The sequence below is a fragment of the Papaver somniferum genome, chromosome 3 (genome assembly GCF_003573695.1).
Source record: "Papaver somniferum cultivar HN1 chromosome 3, ASM357369v1, whole genome shotgun sequence".
NCBI classification, from domain to species: domain Eukaryota; kingdom Viridiplantae; phylum Streptophyta; class Magnoliopsida; order Ranunculales; family Papaveraceae; genus Papaver; species Papaver somniferum.
In genome coordinates, this window is record NC_039360.1 from 99,047,103 (window position 1) to 99,068,611 (window position 21,509).

The 21,509-nt window shown below is 42.3% G+C and overlaps 1 protein-coding gene across 1 annotated transcript; it reads left to right on the forward strand.

The window, feature by feature from the left end:
• Positions 1-2,905: 2,905 nt before the first annotated feature.
• LOC113356942 (RNA pseudouridine synthase 2, chloroplastic-like) lies at positions 2,906-6,428 on the forward strand. The gene is made up of 8 exons (XM_026600179.1): positions 2,906-3,291; positions 3,376-3,519; positions 4,080-4,340; positions 4,491-4,693; positions 5,061-5,139; positions 5,411-5,586; positions 5,694-5,790; positions 6,003-6,428. Exons 1-8 carry the CDS (start codon positions 2,947-2,949, stop codon positions 6,018-6,020), a joined length of 1,323 nt encoding a protein of 440 aa, XP_026455964.1. The 5' UTR covers positions 2,906-2,946; the 3' UTR covers positions 6,021-6,428.
• Positions 6,429-21,509: the final 15,081 nt, after the last annotated feature.

A 21,509-nucleotide genomic window follows, 5' to 3' on the forward strand; every position in this document is an offset into this window, starting at 1 on the left:
AACTTCAGCGACATGGCAAGCATCTGCGACGTCCTTTCGACTTCCATGCTTGTTTAAACATTCTTAGGGTGCTCAACAGATACGATCCCTACATCACCCTAGGAATTCCACCACCCGCCGAGAATTGACGCCTATGTAGTAGTTGTTTTAATTTAATGTATTTCTTTTATTCTCATGTATGATGTGGTTGTTCAATGCAATATGTTTTTATTTATGAAATTGATGGTGCAATGTTTAATCGAGGAAAAAGTTAAATTACTTATGATATTGATGGTTTCAGATAATCATAATAACACAAAATAAACAACAAATTAAATGACATAATACCATAGTGAATCGATTTGTCCTTCAACTTCAATCAGCCCACTCCACCAAAAAACACTTAGGACATTCCCAGAAATGCCTTCCATATGTGTCTTCTTCATAAGAAGTCCGCAAATACATAAAAGTCTTGCAATCGGGCTTTGAGCATCCACTAATTCTTTGTGGACAATGTTTGTATTCGTGATCTCCATATACACAATGCTTGCAGTGTAATAACTTCTTCTTCAATTTGGCTTTAAGTTTGAAGTTTTTGCAGAGTGTTGCAATCTTTTCTTCTTCTTCTTCCTTTTTAATCTTCATAGCATCATCTGCATATGTGGTTCCTCTGGACAGTTGGGATCTTGACATTATAAATACCTGAGCTTTTCCGGTTGTGATTCAATCACCATTCTGATGCGTGAACAACCTTCCCGCGGACACTTTGAATACATCCAAGGGCATTGCATAAGACTGTGGTTATCCATGAAACATAATGGATAAACCTCTTTTGCTTCAACACATAATATTTGCTTCGCTTTTCCTTTAGGAAAACATGGTGGATCTTGAGAAAGAAATATGTTGGTTTGGTTGAGAGGTGTTGTATTTATAACAAGAAAATAGGCGTTGGTAATTCAAACAGGCAGTTTTAGTAAAGTCGCGCGGTTTTACTATAGAACGCCAAATCCTATGGTAATTCAAACGGGCGCTTAAAGGAAAGTCGCGCGCGGTTGTATTACCAACGTCAAAGGCTAAATTCCCAACGGCTCGATCTTCTTTCTCGACCTATAAATTCCATTCCTCCCATCTCCAAAATCACATCTTCTTCTTTTTTTCTAAAACTCTTAATCTCTCCCACTCTGCAAAAATGTCTGTTAGAAATCGTGGTCTCAAGTTTACTGAAGAAGAGGATATAACAATACTTAAGCATATTTTTTTCATAGGGTGATCACTGGTATTATTATTTTTCATGACGGTTCTTTTTGTGAGAACGTTTTTTCAATGTTCATCTCACTGACGGGAAACCCAGGAAACTGAGATGCTCGTCGATTGTGTGCTCATTTTCAATCTATTAGGCTTGCAGTCCAACCATTTCTTGTTCTGGTAATGGAAATTGATCGAGAAAATTTCGGCGGTGTAACTGAAGATGAAGCGATCCAAACAACTCTTGATAATTGGGAGGAAGTTCAAGGTAAACCTTTTCTTTACGAAGCGTGTTTCAGAATTCTAAAAGATGGTCCATCTCAAGCACATCGTTACTGCACTCGAATCCGCTCTCAGTCTTTACAATGGAAGAAGATGTTGCTCTTGTTCGACGTTGGTTTCATCGTATGATGAGACCAATGAACAATGACAATTTCTGGGAAAGAGTATTGGGACATTTTGTAACATTGCGGAACGAAGCCATAAGAAACAGTAAGAGCCTAGAATAAGAATTGCATTCATCACTAAGGAAGTCAAACATTATACGAAAGTTTTGTGGATGGTTCACCGTAGCTATTCTGGATTATCCAACGAAGAACTGGTGAGTATCTTACCTTTTTCCTCACTGCTCAACTGCATCATAAATATCTGAACTTGTTGTTTATCTGTTTTACAGAAAACCATCGCTCAGAGCAAGTTTACTGAAGAAAGCGGAAGAGAGTTTAAGCATTTTGAATGCTATGATCTCTACAGAGAGAATGTCGCTGGATTTGATGTAGTTTGATGTTTTTGTTGTGGATTTGATATTATTTGCAAGTTCAAATTGTAATAAATTTTGCTTAATCTGAAGTGGAAATCTCTATTTTAAAATCTAAATATTTTCGTTCATTGATGTCAATTCTTTTACAAGATATAATCTTAGGCAATAGTAAAACATACTAACAACTTCAATAAAAATCAAGTACAAGTTTTGGCCTCCTGTTTATCTTCATTTGACGTATCTTCCATTCAACGCGCTCTTTGACAGTTTCACCTTTGTTTTTGAATTTTTTGTTGTTAACTTTCAAAACTGGAGCTCTTCTTTGCCTTTTAGCTGAACATTTTCTTGGAGCAACTTCAAAAACTTGCACTTCCCTCTTATAATTTTCAATCTTTTTAAAACTCCCACATATCTTAGAAACAACAGCTTCAAGTTTTGCATCGCAAAAAAGTGTGATCGCCTTTTCAGCCATTGAGAAATAGATTTTAGAAGAGAAAATTTAAGAGAAGTGAATTTTGGTGTGAGTGAATTGTTTTACATTGATGGTAATTTATTGGGGTAAAAAGTGAATTTTGAATTTTAAAAAACTACCCGTTGGCGTTTTTGTTACAAACGCCAACGACCTACGTTCAAGCGTCGCGTTGAAGCTTTGAGCTCCAGAGCTTGTCCTTCCAACGCCGACGCTTTACCTTGAAACTCCAGCGTTTGTTTTTCGATCGTGCGTTTAGTTATCTATCGCCAAGTGCTTTACCATAGTGGAAAAACCAGTTTGGCCATCCATCGGGCTCAACAAAGATATGGGTTTGTTCATTCCCGTAGGAATTGGCCTAAGGGTTCCGTCGTAGATATGGAACCAGATTGACTAATACCGGTTCGAGCACTTGTATATACTTCATTTCGTGTGAGAAGTGAGAACTTCTATCCAGAAGGAGAATTTTTAGAAGACAGTCGGAGAGCGAAGGATGTTTTCACTCTCGTATTCTTCAGCTCCATCCTCAGCTAGAACAATCTGTAACTCAAATTCTCTATCTTTCCTTCAGAGAAGAAAACCTAGCATTTCTAGGGTTTTTAGTATCATTAGTTCTTCTCCAATAGTTGATTCAGTAACTGACGAATCTACTGAAGAAGACAATTTTGTTAGTAAAAGCGGGAACTATGCTGGTGCTAAGTTAGAAGAGATAAATGGTGGTGAGAAATTAAGACTTGATACTTGGATTTCTTCTCGGATGTCTGGTGTTAGTAGAGCTCGCGTTCAGTCTAGTATTAAATCTGGTCTTGTTAAAGTTAATGGTCGAGTTGTTAATAAGGTAAGCAAATTGCGATTATGTATACAGCCTTATTGTAAGTAAGTTTAAATGCGGCAGTGGCTAATTGGTTGATTTGTTATTTAGGTTTCACATGTTATTAGAGCTGGGGATAAGGTTAATTGCACAATATCGGAGATGCAACCTCTACGAGCTGAACCAGAAGATATACCACTAAATATAGTTTTTGAGGATGATCATGTCCTTGTTGTCAACAAACCTGCACATATGGTAATCACTATTCCCTTAGTTGCATAACTTACTCTTCCTATTTTAAGCTTATCTTTTTGTTGTTAGAACATTTTGAAATATCATGAAGTAGGTTACAAGTTTTGTTCTTCCCGTGGATCGCAGAACATTTTTATTCAATAATGTAGATTTGAAAAGGGGTTTGTTATGCCCTTTGCATATCATTCCTTAGTGTTAGAATAATCAACCGAGCACTATGAACTTTTAAATGTATAGTTTGAAACTTGTTTTGAGTCATAAATTTGTTTAGTGGGATTTTTTGTGGCTACAATTAAGAAGTCTTCGAACTGTGTTACCTAGTATGTGGATGTAATGGTCCTTCTTTCTCTCCTTTAGATCGAGATTCTGCCCTTGAATCTTTGGGTACATGGTAATAATTTAAATAATGATTTGATGATGAAGTTTTAAGCTGATGAAAGCGTCCATCTTTGTCTTTGTTGAGAACTTGAGATGTCTTTTGCGCTTAAGAAGTCATATATTTATTTATTGATTCATTTTTCTAGTCAATCAGCTGACTTTTCTTCAGTTCTTTGTATTTTTAGGTTGTTCATCCTGCACCTGGCAACCGTACTGGTACACTTGTAAGTGGTATCCTTCATCATTGTAGACTTCCGACAGTTGCTTTACCAGATAATGACATATTCTCTGAGACAGAGGATATATCCGATGAGGAGTTGGAAGGCTTTTATTCTGATCAAAATTCTAGTGAAGACTTAAATTCTAGGTCATCAGCGGCTTTAATTCGTCCAGGAATAGTGCACAGACTAGACAAAGGAACCAGTGGATTACTTGTTGTTGCAAAGGTTAATATGTCATGTTACTTTTTAACTTTAAAACATGGAATTTACATTTTGTTCATCTGATGCTCCAATTTGAGTGCTTCATTTAAATAGCTGCTAGGCTAATCCACGAGTTTGCAACTCATCTTCAACAGTATGTTCTCTTGATGGCAGGATGAGCATTCTCATGCGCACCTATCAGAACAATTCAAGCTACATACCATCCATAGAGTGTACGTCAGCCTCACCAATGGTGTTCCATCCCCAGCTTCTGGCCGTGTTGATATTGCAATAGGGCGTGATACAAACAATCGGCTTCGTATGACTGCCGTGAATGGATCCAATAACACTAAACAGGCCCGTAATGCTGCCAGTAGGTGATTCATACTACACCAGTATTACAAAAAATTGCGTTTTTTCCTATTTCAAAAAAGGAATAGAGCAAATATAATTTTCTGGTATAATTCTCTTATGGGAGCATATTTTCCTTTATCCCTTTGAATTTTATTTGAAAACATGCTTAGCAAGCATGGAGGAAGGAATTGACCTAGTTAGGGATGGGTACACCTACTCTACACATTCTAGTCTAGGATAAGTCTTTAAAATTTTGAAACGTCAGTACCTTGTCGGATTTCACAGGGTTTAGTGGAAGACCCACATGATGTTGTACTGGTTCTACTGGGAGTTCAAAACATTAATAAGTTTTTACGATTTGATTTATCACACTATTTCGAATGAAATCAGGTACCGGGTAATTGAAGTTCTTGCTGGTGGTGCTTCTGCAATGGTTGAGTGGAGATTAGAAACTGGACGCACTCACCAGGTACTTCAATGTTCTGTGATATTAGCGTGCCAATGGAATTTCTGTTTTCTCCTTAACATCATCAATTAAAGAAAAGGATAAACTTTTTGGATTTTGTTTTCGGGTTACTGCTACTTTTCTAGATTTCTGTTTTACCTATGCTCAAGGTTAGGGTTATCAGAAAACTTCCTGACCTCTTTGCTGAAAGGACTTCATCACCTATAGGATTTATGTTCTGCATCAGAATGGAAATTATGTATTACTCACTCACACTGATAATTTGGACGTGTAGATTCGTGCCCATGCAAAGTATCTGGGATATCCTCTATTAGGTGATGAAGTGTATGGAGGAACAAAGGGGATGGCTCTGTCACTGCTTAGACATAAAACCCCATCAAACAGGCACAATTACCTTCCAGAACTGGTCGATAAATTTCAGAGACCTTGCCTCCATGCGTATGCTCTTGGGTATGAGTGTTAAATGCAAGCTCCTGGAACTATTCAATGACTACAAGTTCTCTATATATCTTATGTGGTTATTGTTGTTGTCTCACTCTTTGTCGAATCTTTTGTAGGTTTAAACATCCACACACTGGAAAGGATATGAAGTTCTCGTGCCCACCACCTGCCGACTTCACTGAGATTTTGAGTCTGCTTCAAAATATTGAAAAGGTAATTTTTCTAGAATTGAAACTTTCCGTGTTTGCAAAATTGCAACCCAAGTTGCATCAGCTAATATGAACAGTAAGTATACCGTGAAAGGTGTTTCCACTTGAGTGATTTCTCTGTTTACATTGGAAAAACTGAACGTTGGGATTTATGTCTCCGGCCTTTCTATTTAAACCAAATGTTGACAGTTGGATATGAATATGTTTGTACTGCAGCTTTCATTCAAGAAATAGTTCTCGCTGCTAGCGACCAGAGAGGTAAAAGATGCTATTTATATCATTGATATCATAGAGCGGACTGGCCAAATACTTGCGCAAAACTGGAATTTAATGACATACAGTGGTACGATTCAACCCAATCATATGTAGCCACAGCAGGGTGTCCGGGCAAAGTGTAATTTCCTGAAACATGATGACACATGTTTGCCCAGAAAAGATGGTATCTAACTTTTTTTGTGTGGTCGGCATCTGTTAGATTTAGCTGTTATATTTTCTGCAATAATTTGTTAATTATTTTTGTTTATCATTTTAGCATCATGTAATTAGCATGTTAAGTCTAATGTAGTTTAATACAACATACAATGAATTACTCAAACAATGAGCTAAAATGGTCGATGGCATTGTCACAATTTTCTGCATGCATCTCAAGGTGTCAAGAATCGAGGAAGTTGAACAACGGGGACTCCAATGATGCCAATGGCAGATGAATGTGGTCACAGTCACACAGGTCAAGGCTATAACCACAATCATGGACATGATAAACGCAATGAATAATATTCAGTGGCATCAGCTTGATACCAGGAAAAAAAAATCACCTTTTATTTCTTTTCAATCGATCACTTTAGGTTCTTCTCATAGTCAATTAAGTTTCGCCGAACACAGAACTTGACCGCTTTCTTGAAAAGAATGATCTTACCTGGCATGAGGATAACTAGAACAATTATTTTGAAGACGGGGAATACAGAGAGAACAAAATTGTAGGTAAAAAAGCGTGAAATGCATAGAAATTCAACCACAGTAGCCTAACTAACAATCTCTTGAAGTAAACTTTTATGATCTGTTTTACACATATAAGGCAAAGGAAGATTGTGTAATTCAACGTAAGAGTTTTGTGAACACATTTATGTCGAGGCCATCCAAGTGTTCACAAACAATATTCGCATACGTCCTAATTCTAGAATTGTACATCGTATGCGTAACGGGATGATTATATCGATTCATCGACTCAAAGTCTTCGGGTTTGTCATTGTCTAGTCGGATATTATCATGAATAATGTTCGTGTAAGGAAATAAATCAAGAAACAAGTATAAATATAAAGCATATGAAGTTTAACGCGGAATGTAAGATGCAGAAATGTAAATGAGACAGATTTACGTGGTTCGGCACTAAGGCCTACGTCCACGGGGTTTGGTGTTTCACTATGTACTGAATGGTTACAAAGATAGTCGAATGACTTTAGAATATACATGGGTCTGCGGAAGTAGGTGGATCACTTACTCTTCTTATTTCTCTCTCCTATCTTCTCCTCTAATTGCTCTCCAAAATGGTCTGCCCTTTCTCTCTTATTGGAGAGGGGTATTTATAGGGAGAGAACGTGGGTCCCATCTCTGAAGTGCCGTTGTAATCTTATCTTCTTGTGCTTTGTGCCTATTATGCAGAGGTCTTCGGTATATGCCGCGGCCTGAGCTTGAACACGAAGGGTTATCCTCGCTTCTTCCACGAGCTGATCGACACGTGTATATCTCTTTGGTATTTAATGCGGGCAGATGGATGTCTGCTCGTGTCAGACAAGTGTCTCTTTGTCTGGTCACATCTGTGTCAGCCGAACTTCCTCTCGGCCGTTGATCTGGGATCTTCCTCGGGATTGGGTGCGTTAATACCCAAGGGGTATTATCTGGTGCTCCTCTGAGCAATCATACCTTTGTGGTCCTCTGTCCCTGGCCGTCAGATCTGCTGACCGATGGCATTTTCTGATGAAATGCTTGCTATCATGTTTTGATGTCTCGCTTCACATGCCTTCCACGTGTCTCTTTCTATACACGTGGAGGATGATGAGAGGTGTACATACAATTTGCCCCTCTTCTTCTAACTTGGGCGTATTTTGCAATTTTGAAGAAGAATGGTAGTCCTACACGTTTCCCACTTTGCATTAACTTCTCCCGTAACTGCTCCTTGGTACGAGGAGCACTTATTGTCTTCTCTAGCTTCATAAATAGGAAAGAGAATGTGAAAAAAACTTTTATCCTCTTCTTGTCAGTGTTCATTCTCTTCTTGTTCTCTTGTTCTTGTTCTTTAGTCATTTACTATCACCGTCCTTGTGAGGAATATAGCATTCAATTTTCTGTTTCTTTCTTCTGCTTCTTTCGTTCTTGATCGTTGCTTCCCCTGTATTTGTCGACATCTCCGATCCTCCTTTCTTCCACTGCAGTTAATGCTTGTCGTCGTCTTTTATACAGGTATGGGATTTTCTTATCAGTTGTTCACCATTGTTTTATCTGTATATTTATTCGTTTGTCTCCTGCTGCTGTGTTCTTGGTTTTGTGATGAAGATCATACATGTCGAAGCATATATGCTTGCCCCTGTTCTTTGTTACAGCGTCTGTGTACGAGTATTATCCCTGGAGTCGGATGGAGTATTTTTTAGTTTCTTAGGATTTTCATGTTTATCCGGATGAACCTTCAATTATGGGTTTTTTGATCTTTAGTGATCTCCTCGTATTCTTCTCTAAACTGTTTTTGTGTTTCCTTGTAGATATGTCTGATCGTCCGCGGGCTCCTTACCAAACTCCGCCGTCTAGTCCGCCAAAATCCCCTCCGCGTAGAGGTCCTGATAGATCTCCACTTGGGGAAGATCCTCACAAGTCTTCACAATCTGATCCTCGGGGTCATAGGGTTTCTTCTTCCTCGGGTGTGAAGATTATGCCTTCTAAAAAAGGGGATATGCCGAAGGGTCCTTCCGGGTCTAGGTATGTTGTTAACCGCGCCCCTTCTCGTCCTCGTGAAGATTCTAGGAGTACGCATGCTCCTCCTCGTGATGATTCTAGGAGTGCGCGGTCTCCTCATCCTCGTAATGAAGTGGTGATAGCTCCGCCCCTTCGTTCAGTGGATCCTCCTTCAGTGCCTCTGCAGAAATCTCTGCCACCTCCTCCCGCGGCTTCTTTCAAAGGGAAGTATTCCAAGGGTACTATATTGAGAGATGATCCGTCTACAAATCTTCCTTCTAAAAGGAAAGCTTCGGAATTGGGTCCTACTTCTAATTCCGCAGACGAAGAAGAAAATGTCCCCGTGATACGCAGCATTTCAGTTGGTAAGAAGAAGGTCACTTTCAAGCATATTGATCTTGAGATGTTCAAGGAAAAACATGAACTCCAAGATTTTGAGGTTCGCTTTTATGCTCCTGACGATGATATCACCTACGAGCTCCTTGCTAATTATCAGTTTGACGAGTTTCATCTGTTAACTACGGTTGGAGCCTTCGAGGCGGGTCTTATGTTGCCCTTATATAAGTCGGGTGACTCCTTTTATTATGACATGTTGGCTAGTCGCGAAGGCTCTTCTACGAACACTCATAATTGTTCCCTGTCACAATTATCTGGGAATTATCTTCGTTCACTGAAAGAATGTTATCTGCGGGGCAAGGGAGAGACTATGATGACCTGCTATGTTCCAAATCCTGCTGAGAGAGAGTGGTACACTCCTCAGAACTTTAACAGTTCTTTTGGAGATTATGTCAACAGTAGAAACCGTAAGCCGTGGAGTGTTAGTCTTCGTAATATTGCTGCTCCCCGTGGTGAAATTCGTCTCTTGAGTGAGGTGAGTGATGCCAAGCTGAAGTATGTTCCTAGTACTGAGGGATCTGCTAAACGGAAACTCTTTCCTGCTCGTGAAAGGATTAAGCGTGACCATGATTATGAATGACATGCTACTGTTATTGAAGTAGTTGGTCCTTGGGCTTACAGATGGATTCCGGGTCCACGTGGTTGGCGTCCTTCTGAAAACAGCAAGCCTCGTGAAACTCCTCCTGCTCGTTATGGAGATTTCTGTCCTTGGCGTCCTAATTTCGCGGGCATGAATTTTCCTTATGCTTTTGATGTCGTTGATGGAGATGAGGAGGAGGGATCTGGTGCTATCCATCCATCAAAGAGTACTGCTGCTGCCAAGGTATAGTTTCTTCTTGTATTCTCTATCTTTTTGCCCCTTTTTCCTTGCTTGAAATAATTTTCATTTTTGAAGTGAGGAAAAAAAAGAGCTTTTGTGGGATGTATACTGGTTTTTAGGTGTCGAAGAAGAAGAAACTTGGACCCAAGCAATCTTCTACTGCGGTTATTAGTGAGGCTGAGGGTTATGAGGAGGTTACGAGTCCCGTAAACCAAGGGTATGGTGAGGATGAAGAAATGTCCAACGGAGAAGAGAGTACCGACACTTCTTATCCTGACGACGAAGGTGGTAATGGAGAATAGGTTTCCGCGGGTGGTGATGGTGAGGCTGAAGTTGCCGCGGGTGGTGATCTTGAAGAAGAAGTTGCCACGGGTGGTGATGGTGACGAAGAAGTTGCCGCGGGTGGTAATGGTGAGGCTGAAGAAGTTGCCGCGGGTGGTAATGGTGAGGTTGAGGGTAATGTTACCGTCGGTGGTACTGGTGGGAGTGGATCTGTCCCTGTTAGTGATGACATTGTTGGTGTGGGTACTTTGCCCGTAATTTCCCCAGAATTCTCTTTCGGTGGGATATGTTCCGCGGGGGAATCCTTCGATGTGACTGCTGCCATGGGTCTTGCCGAGGACTTCTCATTGCTTTCCTCACATGATGATTGGGATGTGCTTGGGGACCTTGGAAAAGAATGTACCACTGATCGGCAAGCTGAGAACACAGGTGGCCATGCTGAGGGTGGTAATGTCGAGACTTGCGCGAGTGAGGAGATAACCGCCAAGGGGAAGTCTGCGGTTGAGTCTCCTTCCGAGGATTTTCCTTTCTCGATAATGCCTGAAGGTGAATATGCCATTTTGGCTTGGCTAAAGAAGAAGAATATGATGTTCGTCCCTAACCCTGCCCCCGTGGTCACTGGTGAGAAGAATTCTGACGCTTATACTCGTCGAATGATGCAACTGTCTTCTGAAGCCCGCGTTGCTGAGATGTGGGAGAAGGATCTTAGAGCTTCGGAAGCTAATTTAGTGGTTGACCCTCCCTCATCTGTTGCTGACATGATGGCCATAGCTGATGGGTACCAGTACGGTTTTCCCCAGCAGCGTGTGTTAGAGGTAAATCCTTGTACTCTTTTATGATATCCGCGCATTGTGTTCTTCGTGATATCTTTTTCCTTTGGTATAATAATGTTTGTTGTTTGTGACGTAGATGATGCGGAGCGAACACTGTAACCATGTTCTATACCAGTTCTTTAAAGCAAAGTCTTTAAAGTTGGAGATCAAGCTTCGTCATAGGGAAGAGGAATTGTCTGCGGCTGAGGCGGAAATAAATGAACTGAGGGGCCGTCTGAAAGAAAAAGAACAGCTGGTCAATGTTGAGGAGAGTCTTCGTTCAAAGCTTGCTATAGTCCGCGATGAATTGGAGCAGACTCGTAGAAGTGTCTCGTCCTTCACAGGTTTGTATTTTACGGATTTTTCACTCCTTGTGATTCCCTATCTGTATTTTGGTGTTCTGTCTGAGTCTCCCCACCCTATCTTCAGTGGGTGGAGTCCCCGAGTTGATATGACTTCGGAAAGAAAGGGAACGACAGAAATCCCGTATTGCAGAGTTGGTGGGTAAGTTGAAGAGTGAAGCCGCGAAGTGGAATGCTCGTGCTGATGAGCACAACGCCTTAACAGATGAGTGGCGTGAAAAGCGAACACTGATGGTTGATATGCAAAATAAGTACAATCATGACCGTTATTTGTTTAATGGTACGCTGTTATGGACGCGTGACAACCTGCGTGATGATCGAGAACATGCTTCAGACTTAGAGGCTAGAGTGCGCTTTTTAGAAGGAGAGTTACAACAGGCTCGTTCTTTCTTAGGCCCTGGGGTTAGGGATAGTATGCTGCGTCTTTCCGAGGAAAGAGATAATGCTAGGGCCGAGGTTGGTGCACTTAGTAAAGCCCTAGCAGCGTATCGAGCGGATGTTGCTCGCCAAGTGGAGTCTGAAAGAGATCTTGAGATGAATGTATATCGACTTCATAAAAGGATGGGGGAGGTGAATGATGAAGTCAACCATCTTCGTCACTTGGATTCGATGAAGCAGGTAGATTTAGACGCCAGTCAATTTGCTCTTACGAACCTTCAAACGAATTATAAGAAACTATCCACCGAATATGACTTTCTTGATGAGGCTCGGGACGCAGTTGTCAATGAGTATGAGGAGGCTTCGGCTAAAGTCGAAGGTATAACCTCGTTTTATCGAGTGTGATTCTGTTATTTATTCGTTTTTAACCCCTTGGTATTTTTTGTTTTCAGCACTCGAGGGAAAGCTTCACGCAGCAAATGATGAGCTTAAAAAGACTCAATCTGCCTTAGTGCAGCAGGAAGGACAAACTAATTATTTCAAAGGGTTGGCCGCGTCTCTTGAGGAAGCAGCGGAAATTTCCTCCAAAGATGCGGAACGCCTATCTGTATTGTTGTCTCAATCCCATCAGCGGACCGCTGTTATCACTTATAAGGCTCGATGTCAGTTGGCTGAAGAGACGAACAAAGTCCTGGATAAGATTGAACTTGGCCTTAAAGTCGAACATGGTCTTGTCAAGAACTATCCGCGCCGTCCCCTTCCCGCGCCTCTTCCTGGTTCTTCTGGGCCCTCTTCAGGTGGTAGTGTACCCTCATCTCGCAGAGAAAACCCCGTTGATGGAGCTGTATCGTCCAAGTAGATTTCTTTTATTAGTCATAGAATGTTGATCCTCGTTGATTATATAATTTCGGATCATTTTTTGATGTGTTTCCAGTTTTATCTTATTTGCCGAGTCTTGTAATCAACTCTTTATGAAATGGATCATCCTTTTGGCGTACCTGCGTTATCAATTTATCTTTTTTATTTTAAAGTAATGTGAAGTGTTAAACTGGAAATAACTGGTTTTGTAAAAAGTTGAGAGTGTTTGAGTGCGACACGAAGGTAAATACCTTCGTGATCGTCTTGAGACCTGTCACCCCGCTGGCGAATCCTGGGCCAGAGGATTCCCAAACGGTGGGGGCCGAGGCAGCGTTCTAGGATATGGAATGCTTAATTGAAAATGTTTACGTGCACCCATTCCGTCAACCCATTTCCTTAAAATTGGTCGGGTATCTCTTTCTGCTGGGTGCCTTCCCCCTGGTCTTACACTCATAGACACTGATAGGGGTGCCCTGAGAGATTGTAGCTTAACTACTTTCCACAATGTTGTTAATAAATTTTGTTTACTTGAAGATTTTCCCAAAAATCTTGTTTGATTGATAGGTTGAGGCCTGCTACTCCTCGTCCAGAGATAGAAACATGTAAAGCGGTTACGCTGCCTTCTTCTTCTGGTATTCTCCACGCAGATGCAAAGCTGCGCTGTTCCTATGGGTAGTACGGCTTGAGCCATTTAGCATTCCAAGGGTGCCGGAGGACCTCGCCTTTCAGATTGCGAAGATAGTAGGAACCGTTTCCCGCAATGTCATGTATTATAAAAGGTCCTCCCCACGTAGGTGCTAACTTTCCCCATTTCTTCTCTCGTTGATACTGCGGGATTGTTCTTAGCACATACTGCCCCTCTACAAAATTTCGAAGCTTTACCTTTTTGTTGTACTCCCTTGCTAGTCTCCGTTGATAATTTTCCATATTCTGCAATGCTGCTTCCCTCCTTCCTTCCAGGTCGTCCAGTCTCTCTAACATCATGTCTGTTGTGAGATTTTTCTCCCATGCTTCGGTCTTTGTGGTTGGCATGAGGATCTCTGTTGGGATGACTGTTTCAGCTCCATAAGTGAGGAGAAACGGGGATTCTCCAGTGGCAGATCTTCGTGTTGTCATGTATACCCATAATACATTGTGTAGTTGTTCACACCATCGCCCCTTGTGTTCGTCTAATTGCTTTTTGAGTATAAGGGCGAGGGTCTTGTTGGTAGCTTCCGCTTGTCCGTTGCTTTGAGGGTATATGGGGGTGGACTTTTTTTTCCTTATTTTGAGAGTGTCGAAGAGCATGTCTATGTTTTCCCCCCTGTAATTTTTTACCATTATCAGACACGATTTCCGCTGGTATGCCGAACCTGCAAATAATGTTTTGGAATATGAAAGTAAACACGTCCACGTCTCTGTTCCCGGCTAAGGCTTTGGCTTCCACCCATTTACTGAAGTAGTCTGTGGCTACTATCAAAAATCGTCTTTTCCCTGATCCTTCGATGAAAGGCCCCACGATATCTATGCTCCATTTTGGGAATGGCCAAACGCTGACATTCTTCACATCGTCGGGACATTCTTGCGGCATCTTGTACCATTGTGGGCCAGTAATATCCTTGCATTTTTGCTTTGTCGGCTAGTGATCTCATGCCGCTATGATTCCCTGCGTCACCATAATGGATGTCGTTTAGAATTCGATGCCCCTCTTTCCTGGATAAGCAACGTAGTAACGGTCCGAGGAAAGATTTCTTGTACAGGATTCCATCCCGAAGGTCATATCTTCCTACTTTGGAGAGTATTTTCCTATTTAGTTTGTGATCCGCGGGTAAGGTTCCATCCTTGAGAAATGCATGGATCATCATTCTCCAATCATCTTCGTTGTTGAAATCTTCGTCTTGATTTTCTTTTGAAAGGATATCTTCTTCGTCAAAATCGTCACAGATGTCTTCTCCCACCTGATCTTCGATATTTTCTTCCACTGTATCTTGATTTGTAGCAAAGGAAAATTGTTGCAATCGAGGGTCGTATACCCTTGTTATTTTGATAGCTTCGATACTCTTGTCCTTCAGCATGGATGATATATATGCTAGGGCATCCGCGTGCCTGAGATCCCTTCTGCATAAGTGCCGGAACTTGATGTTCGGAATTTGTGATGCCAATGTTTGGACCAAGGCCATGTAAGCTGAGAGGGTGTTCGTACACATTGTATTCGAGCCCTATTTGTGTATGACAAGCTGCGAATCACTTGTCAGTCTTACATCGTTACCCCCATCTCTATTATTAAGCGGAGGGCATGTACGACTGCCTCGTATTCGACGATGTTGTTAGTATGCTCTTTGAATTCTAACCTGAGTGCCTGTACGATCCTTTCTCCAGTTGGGGTGGTGATGACAATGCCTATTCCTGCCCCTTCCTTATTTTTGGAACCATCAACGAAGACTTCCCATTGTCTTTGACTCGCGGGTTCGAGGACATCAATGGATCCTTGCTTTCTTCTCTCGGCTTCTGGTATTCCCTAATCTCTTCGTCGTTGTCCAGGGGGAGGTCTGCTAAGAAATCCGCCAAAACTTGGGATTTTTGGGAATGTTGAATTTCATGAATGATGTTGAATTGGTCCAGGTGGGTGTTCCACTTGGCTATTCTGCCTACTTTTCCCGCGCTTTTGAGGACTGCTTCCAGTGGTGCTTTGCATGGGACGCGGATGAAGTGAGTTAGGAAATAGGTTCTCAGCTTTTGAGTAGCCCACCAATGCCAGGATAGTTGTTCGATCTTCGTGTAGTTCCTTTCCGCAGAATTGAGGGTCTTACTGACATAATAGATAGGTGTTCTATCTTCGTATTGGTTTTGACCAACACTGCGCTAACTGCGTCTTCTGTCGCTGCTATGTACAATGCCAAAACCTCATCAGGATCAGGCTTCTGCAGGATTGGAATTGAAGCCAGGTGTTCCTTGATTCTTTGGAAGGCTTCTTCGCATTCTGCGGTCCATTCAAACTTACTCCCTTTTTTGAGAATATTGAAAAAATGTTTGCATTTGTCCGAGGATCGGGCAATAAATCTGCCCAAGGCTGCTATGGACCCATTGAGCTTCTGCACTTCTTTTAAATTCTTCGGAGATGGCATTTCTACTATGGCCTGAATCTTCGCTGGGTCTACCTCAATGCCCCTTTTTGTTACCAGATATCCGAGGAATTTCCCTGAGGTGACACCGAAAGTGCATTTTTCTGGATTTACTTTCATGTGATGTTTCCTCATTGCTTCGAAAATATCTCTCAGGTCCTGGTGGTGATCTTTGCGCAGCTACTTTTGACGAGCATGTCATCAACGTAGACTTCTAGGTACTACCAATCCATGGCCTGAAGATAGCATCGACCATTCTTTGGTACGTTGCCCCTGCGTTTCGAAGTCCAAAGGGCATTCTAGTGTAGCAATAAAGGCCATGTGGGGTGTAGAATGCTGTGTGTAGTTGATCTTCTTCTGCCAGGGCTACTTGGTTGTAACCAGAATATCCATCCATGAATGACAGCTCTTCGTATCCTTCCACTGCTTCAACCAGCTGATCTATGCTTGGCAGGGGATAGCTGTCCTTTGGACATGCCTTGTTGAGGTTAGTAAAGTCGATGCATATCCTAACCCCTCCATTTTTCTTAGGAACGACGACCATGTTGGAGATCCATGTAGGGTATTTGACTTCCTTGATGAACCTGCTTCTAGTAGTTTCCGAAGTTCTTTTTCCACTGCCTTATGATACTCCGGTGCAACTTTTCTTATTTTCTGCCTGAAAGGTGGCGTGCCTGGTTTGATGCGCAGCTCGTGTTGGATTATTTTCGGATCAATCCCCGGCATATCTCCTAGCTTCCAGGCGAATACATCCGCGTATTCTTTAAGTAATTTGGTTAAGGAATCTTCTCTTCTTTCGTCCATTATGGTCCCTACTTTGATCATCTTCGGGTTTTCTTCCGTTCCTATGTTGATTTCTTTTACGGGCTCTACTGGTGTGAACACCGCTTCGGGTCCCCGAGGACTGGGACGTTCTTTATTGCTATTTGGTATGTTTCTGTCCTTCGTTGGCTGCTGAAGTACTGTCTCTGTGTTAGGACATTATCATCTTTTGTCAAACCCTCCCGTGTTTCCTTGAGGAACAGGTCTATGGCCTTTTCTTTCGCTTCTTTATTTTTAATCCTTCGGGTTTTTCGCTGCTCTTCTGTTCGTGTTGATACGATCCTGAGTGGTCTGGCACTCTTTTGCAGAGACCCGATCTCCCTTGATTTCCATCACTCCCTCGGTGTAGGGAATCTGAGATATTGGTAGTAAGTTGCTCCACTCCTTGAGTTTATGTAACCACTTTCGTCCAATAATGGCGTTATAGGGGATGGGGCGTCAACCACGCTGAATCGTGTTTCTACTTTCATGGGTCCGGCGTTCACCTGCAACACGATGTCTCCCAATGGCTTTGTGGGTGCTCCATTGAACCGTAGATGGTGTAATAAGAGGTCATTAGCTGTTCATCATGGAGCTTCATCCGTTTGAATGCGTCGTAGAATAGAACGTTCACTGAGCTTCCCCCGTCTATGAGGATCTTTTTGAGGTTACATCCAGCCACTGGTAGTGTGAGGACCAAGGGATCGTTATGATCTTCCATATCTTCTTCGATATCTTCAGCATCGAAGATAATAGGTGCGTCCATCCACTCTTCGTGTTCGTCCACCTCTACGCCATCAATCTTATAAAATTCGCAGTGGTCTTCGAACTGCTTCCTTAGCCTCTTTCCTATCTGCGCTGTAAGGGAGGGCCCCGCGGATTCGGAACACGAGATGGTGTTGATTGTGCGGTTTCCCTCTGGAAGTTGGACTTGCTTGGTCCGTTTGGATCTATCCTCGGCGACCTCCTTTCGTATGTAATGTTTGAGTTCGCCAACATCAATCAGTTTTTGGATCATTATTTTGAGGTTTTTGCATTTCTCGGTCTGGTGTCCATTGAAGCAGTGATACTCACAGTAATCTTTAGACTTCTCGGTTCTTGGGGGCTGTTTTCCCTTAGACCACGGCCACTCCAAATTTTCCCTTCCTTTCATCTTTCGCAAGATCCGAGCATAGCTAGCATTGAGCTTCGTGTAAACTTGATCTTCGAATTTTCGATCGTCTTTTCGTCGTTCATCTCTTCGTTCCTTCCTATCTTCGTGAGGCCGTTCCACTGAGCTATTTATTTTGGCTCCGTTGGTTTGTTCTGAGGAATTGGTACGGTGAGACCTCTGCATGTGTGCCCTTGGGTTCTCACGTTGGATTTCTTCAAGACGAGCGTGCTTTTCAATAATTATTCGAAGGTCTCCTTCTGTCTTAGGAACGCTTCCATGAATCTCAACAAATAGTGGACTCATTCGGTCTAATCCCCACTTGTAGCAGTTGATACTTACTACTGGGTCCACACTCCCTATGGCTTGGCAGATCTTGTGCCATATGTTGGTGTATTCCCTCGTGTTTTCCTTGTAGCCAATTGCCAGAGAAAAAAGTTTATCCATTCCAGTGTTGACAGCTTTGTTGTACATGTATGTCCTCAGAAATTTCTCTGCGAGTTGATCGTAGGAGTTGATGGAATCAGGTGGCAGGTTGTCAAACCAAGACAAAGCCGATCCCTTCAGACTTGATGGGAAATATCTACAGAGGACGGCGTCGTTCTGACTCCATCGGGCTAAGACACGGTTATAATACCGGATATGTGCCGCAGGATCACTGGATCCGTCGTAGCATTCAAAAGTTGGGACAGCGCACTTTAACGGAATGGGGGTATTTGCCAAGCGATGAGTTAAGGGCGTGGAGTTAGCTTCTTTCATCACCTCTCCAAGCCTTCCTCCGCCTTGTCTGGCTTTTAACTGTTTGATATCAGTCATCATCTCATCACGCAGCTCCTCCATTGCGCGGTAATATCCCACGTTCTCATGCTCAGTTGAGCGTTTCTTTCTTCGATCTTCGCTGTCATAATAGTCTAACTCTTCGGTGGCATATTCCGGATGGGATGCACTGCTTCCCCTGGCGTCATTTGCTAGGATGATTCTTCTGTCTCGATTAGGCTCTGGTGCTTTAGAATTTGCTTCGTCCAGTTGTTGGCTAGTCTTCGTGCCTTGGACAATCTTATCTTTCAGGTCTTGGTTCTCCCTGGCCAGAAGAGCTACAGCATCTACGTAGACCTGCTGTCTCCTTTTCAATTCTTCGAGCTCTACCATCAGTCGGTGGGATTGGTTTGATCCCTGATTGGGAGTTCCGGCTGGTACCCTTACGGTCATAGTTCCCCCTTCGTCTACAGTGTGTATTAAGGGTGGCCGAGGATCAGCTTCAATCGTTGGTATCTCCAAGTTTGGTTCCCTCGGTTGAGCTTCCACCCGTGGTACTAAAACCACTGGTATGGTTTGATTCTGACCGTTGGTTGACGGCATTCCGAAGATTAGTGGATCTGCGGGCTGATGTGTCATAGATTCTGCTACCCCTTCTTTTTGTTGATGGATTTGGCTTGAAACCAAAGTCTTGTTAGCTTCTGTAGCCTGGAGGGCCGCAACAGTCTTCGTGGATGTTGCTTTGAGAGCCGCGGCTGTAATGGAGTTAGTGTTCATAGGTGAAGTGATTTCCGCAGCATCCTGCCTCTGAGTAGTTGTTTTAGCTTTGTCTCCTTTCTGCTTGCTTCGGGTCATGACCGAGGTAACCCTCGGTGTCTCCTTTGATGAGGCCTTGGTTTTTCCTGCCTCTAGTATCTTATCCATGTTTAATCCTTTCCTGCATAGGGAGATAAATAAGGAGAACCAAATATATCCACGAGGATTGGGTTAGCGTCATTCGTACCCGCAAGACTATTGGAATAGTAGGAAATGAGTTTCCCAAGGGCCCTAATAGAAGAGAAATGTAAAGACTTCATGGGTCTAGTTTTTGAAATACAAATCCTTTAATAAACGATCATGAATCTTGTTTTCAGACTACTTTTGAAAAATAACTCTTGAAAAGGCAGATCCGTCACGAGGACTCACGAATCTGGATTATTAAGCCTTAGTTGAAGAAAACACCTCATGTGCAAATCAGTGATAGATAGCCGCGGGTTTGTCTGCTTTGAAATGGTGTTTGTGAAAATGAAGAACATGAACCCAAAAATAAAAAAGGTTTTGAAAGCACACTGAAACCAGAAAAGGGCACAACCATAATGCGCGTTTTAAGGTGAAATCACAGGATAAGATAAATCTTTTACCGGGACAAAATCCCTGTTTCTAGCGCCAAATTGTGAATACATTTATGTCGAGGCCATCCAAGTGTTCACAAACAATATTCGCATACGTCCTAATTCTAGAATTGTACATCGTATGCGTAACGGGATGATTATATCGATTCATCGACTCAAAGCCTTCGGGCTTGTCATTGTCTAGTCGAATATTATCATGAATAATGTTCGTGCAAGGAAATAAATCAAGAAACAAGTATAAATATAAAGCATATGAAGTTTAACGCGGAATGTAAGATGCAGAAATGTAAATGAGACAGATTTACGTGGTTCGGCACTAAGGCCTACGTCCACGGGGTTTAGTGTTTCACTATGTACTGAATGGTTACAAAGATAGTCGAATGACTTTAGAATATACATGGGTCTGCGGAAGTAGGTGGATCACTTACTCTTCCTATTTCTCTCTCATATCTTCTCCTCTAATTGCTCTCCAAAATGGTCTGCCCTTTCTCTCTTATTGGAGAGGGGTATTTATAGGGAGAGAACGTGGGTCCCATCTCTGAAGTGCCGTTATAATCTTATCTTCTTGTGCTTTGTGCCTATTATGCAGAGGTCTTCGGTATATGCCGCGGCCTGAGCTTGAACACGAAGGGTTATCCTCGCTTCTTCCACGAGCTGATCGACACGTGTATATCTCTTTGGTATTTAATGCGGGCAGATGGATGTCTGCTCGTGTCAGACAAGTGTCTCTTTGTCTGGTCACATCTGTGTCAGCCGAACTTCCTCTCGGCCGTTGATCTGGGATCTTCCTCGGGATTGAGTGCGTTAATACCCAAGGGGTATTATCTGGTGCTCCTCTGAGCAATCATACCTCTGTGGTCCTCTGTCCCTGACCGTCAGATCTGCTGACCGATGGCATTTTCTGATGAAATGCTTGCTATCATGTTTTGATGTCTCGCTTCACATGCCTTCCACGTGTCTCTTTCTATACACATGGAGGATGATGAGAGGTGGACATACAAGTTTTGTACTATTATCCAGTTTTACATGTAACCGCCATCATCAGAAAGAAACTGATTTTGGATTGGACCGGCAATTGATATACGTACTGACACCCTTGGTGTAGAGTCTTTTTCTTTATAGGAACTACCTACCTGGTTTGAGGAGGATGGTTATCGTATGATAATTCAAGGCTGCTGCCTTCCAAATGATTGATATGGTAACCCCCGGTAGCGTGTAAAAGTTCTGCGTATCGGTCTCTCAAGAAAGTTCACTTGTCACAATGTGGTATGTCCACCGGCTGAGCAGAACTCCTAAGCCACCACTTTCTGGTCACAATGCGCGAAACATTTCGCTTGATTCGAGAAAAAGCAGTGGCTGCCATGTTCAGCTGCAAGTCTGCGGATTCCCAAATAAAAAAATCGAACATTTTCTCGTCACTACCATAGAAAACAGATTCAGTAGTTTTTCAACGCGGTTTTGTCGTGGCAGTATATATTGGCAAAACGTGGGGCTTTGTAAGTTGGATATGTAAAAATATTTTGCAGAAAGAAACTGGAGAACGTATCGAAAATAACAAAATTACCCTTATATCTAGCTGACAATACCGTAAAAAAACTAACAACTCAGAGTCCTGTTTTGTCAATTTAATTTGTTTATTGTCATTTTCTCTTTACTATCTTTTCTCGAAGAAA

What these genes read in the sequence shown, in the direction of transcription:
- LOC113356942 (XM_026600179.1), top strand. Translation starts at nt 2,947, where the DNA reads ATGTTTTCACTCTCGTATTCTTCAGCTCCATCCTCAGCTAGAACAATC. An exon ending in AAACTGGACGCACTCACCAG is followed by an intron (nt 5,140 to 5,410) that starts GTACTTCAATGT and finishes TTGGACGTGTAG; the next exon opens with ATTCGTGCCCATGCAAAGTA. An exon ending in CTCCATGCGTATGCTCTTGG is followed by an intron (nt 5,587 to 5,693) that starts GTATGAGTGTTA and finishes AATCTTTTGTAG; the next exon opens with GTTTAAACATCCACACACTG.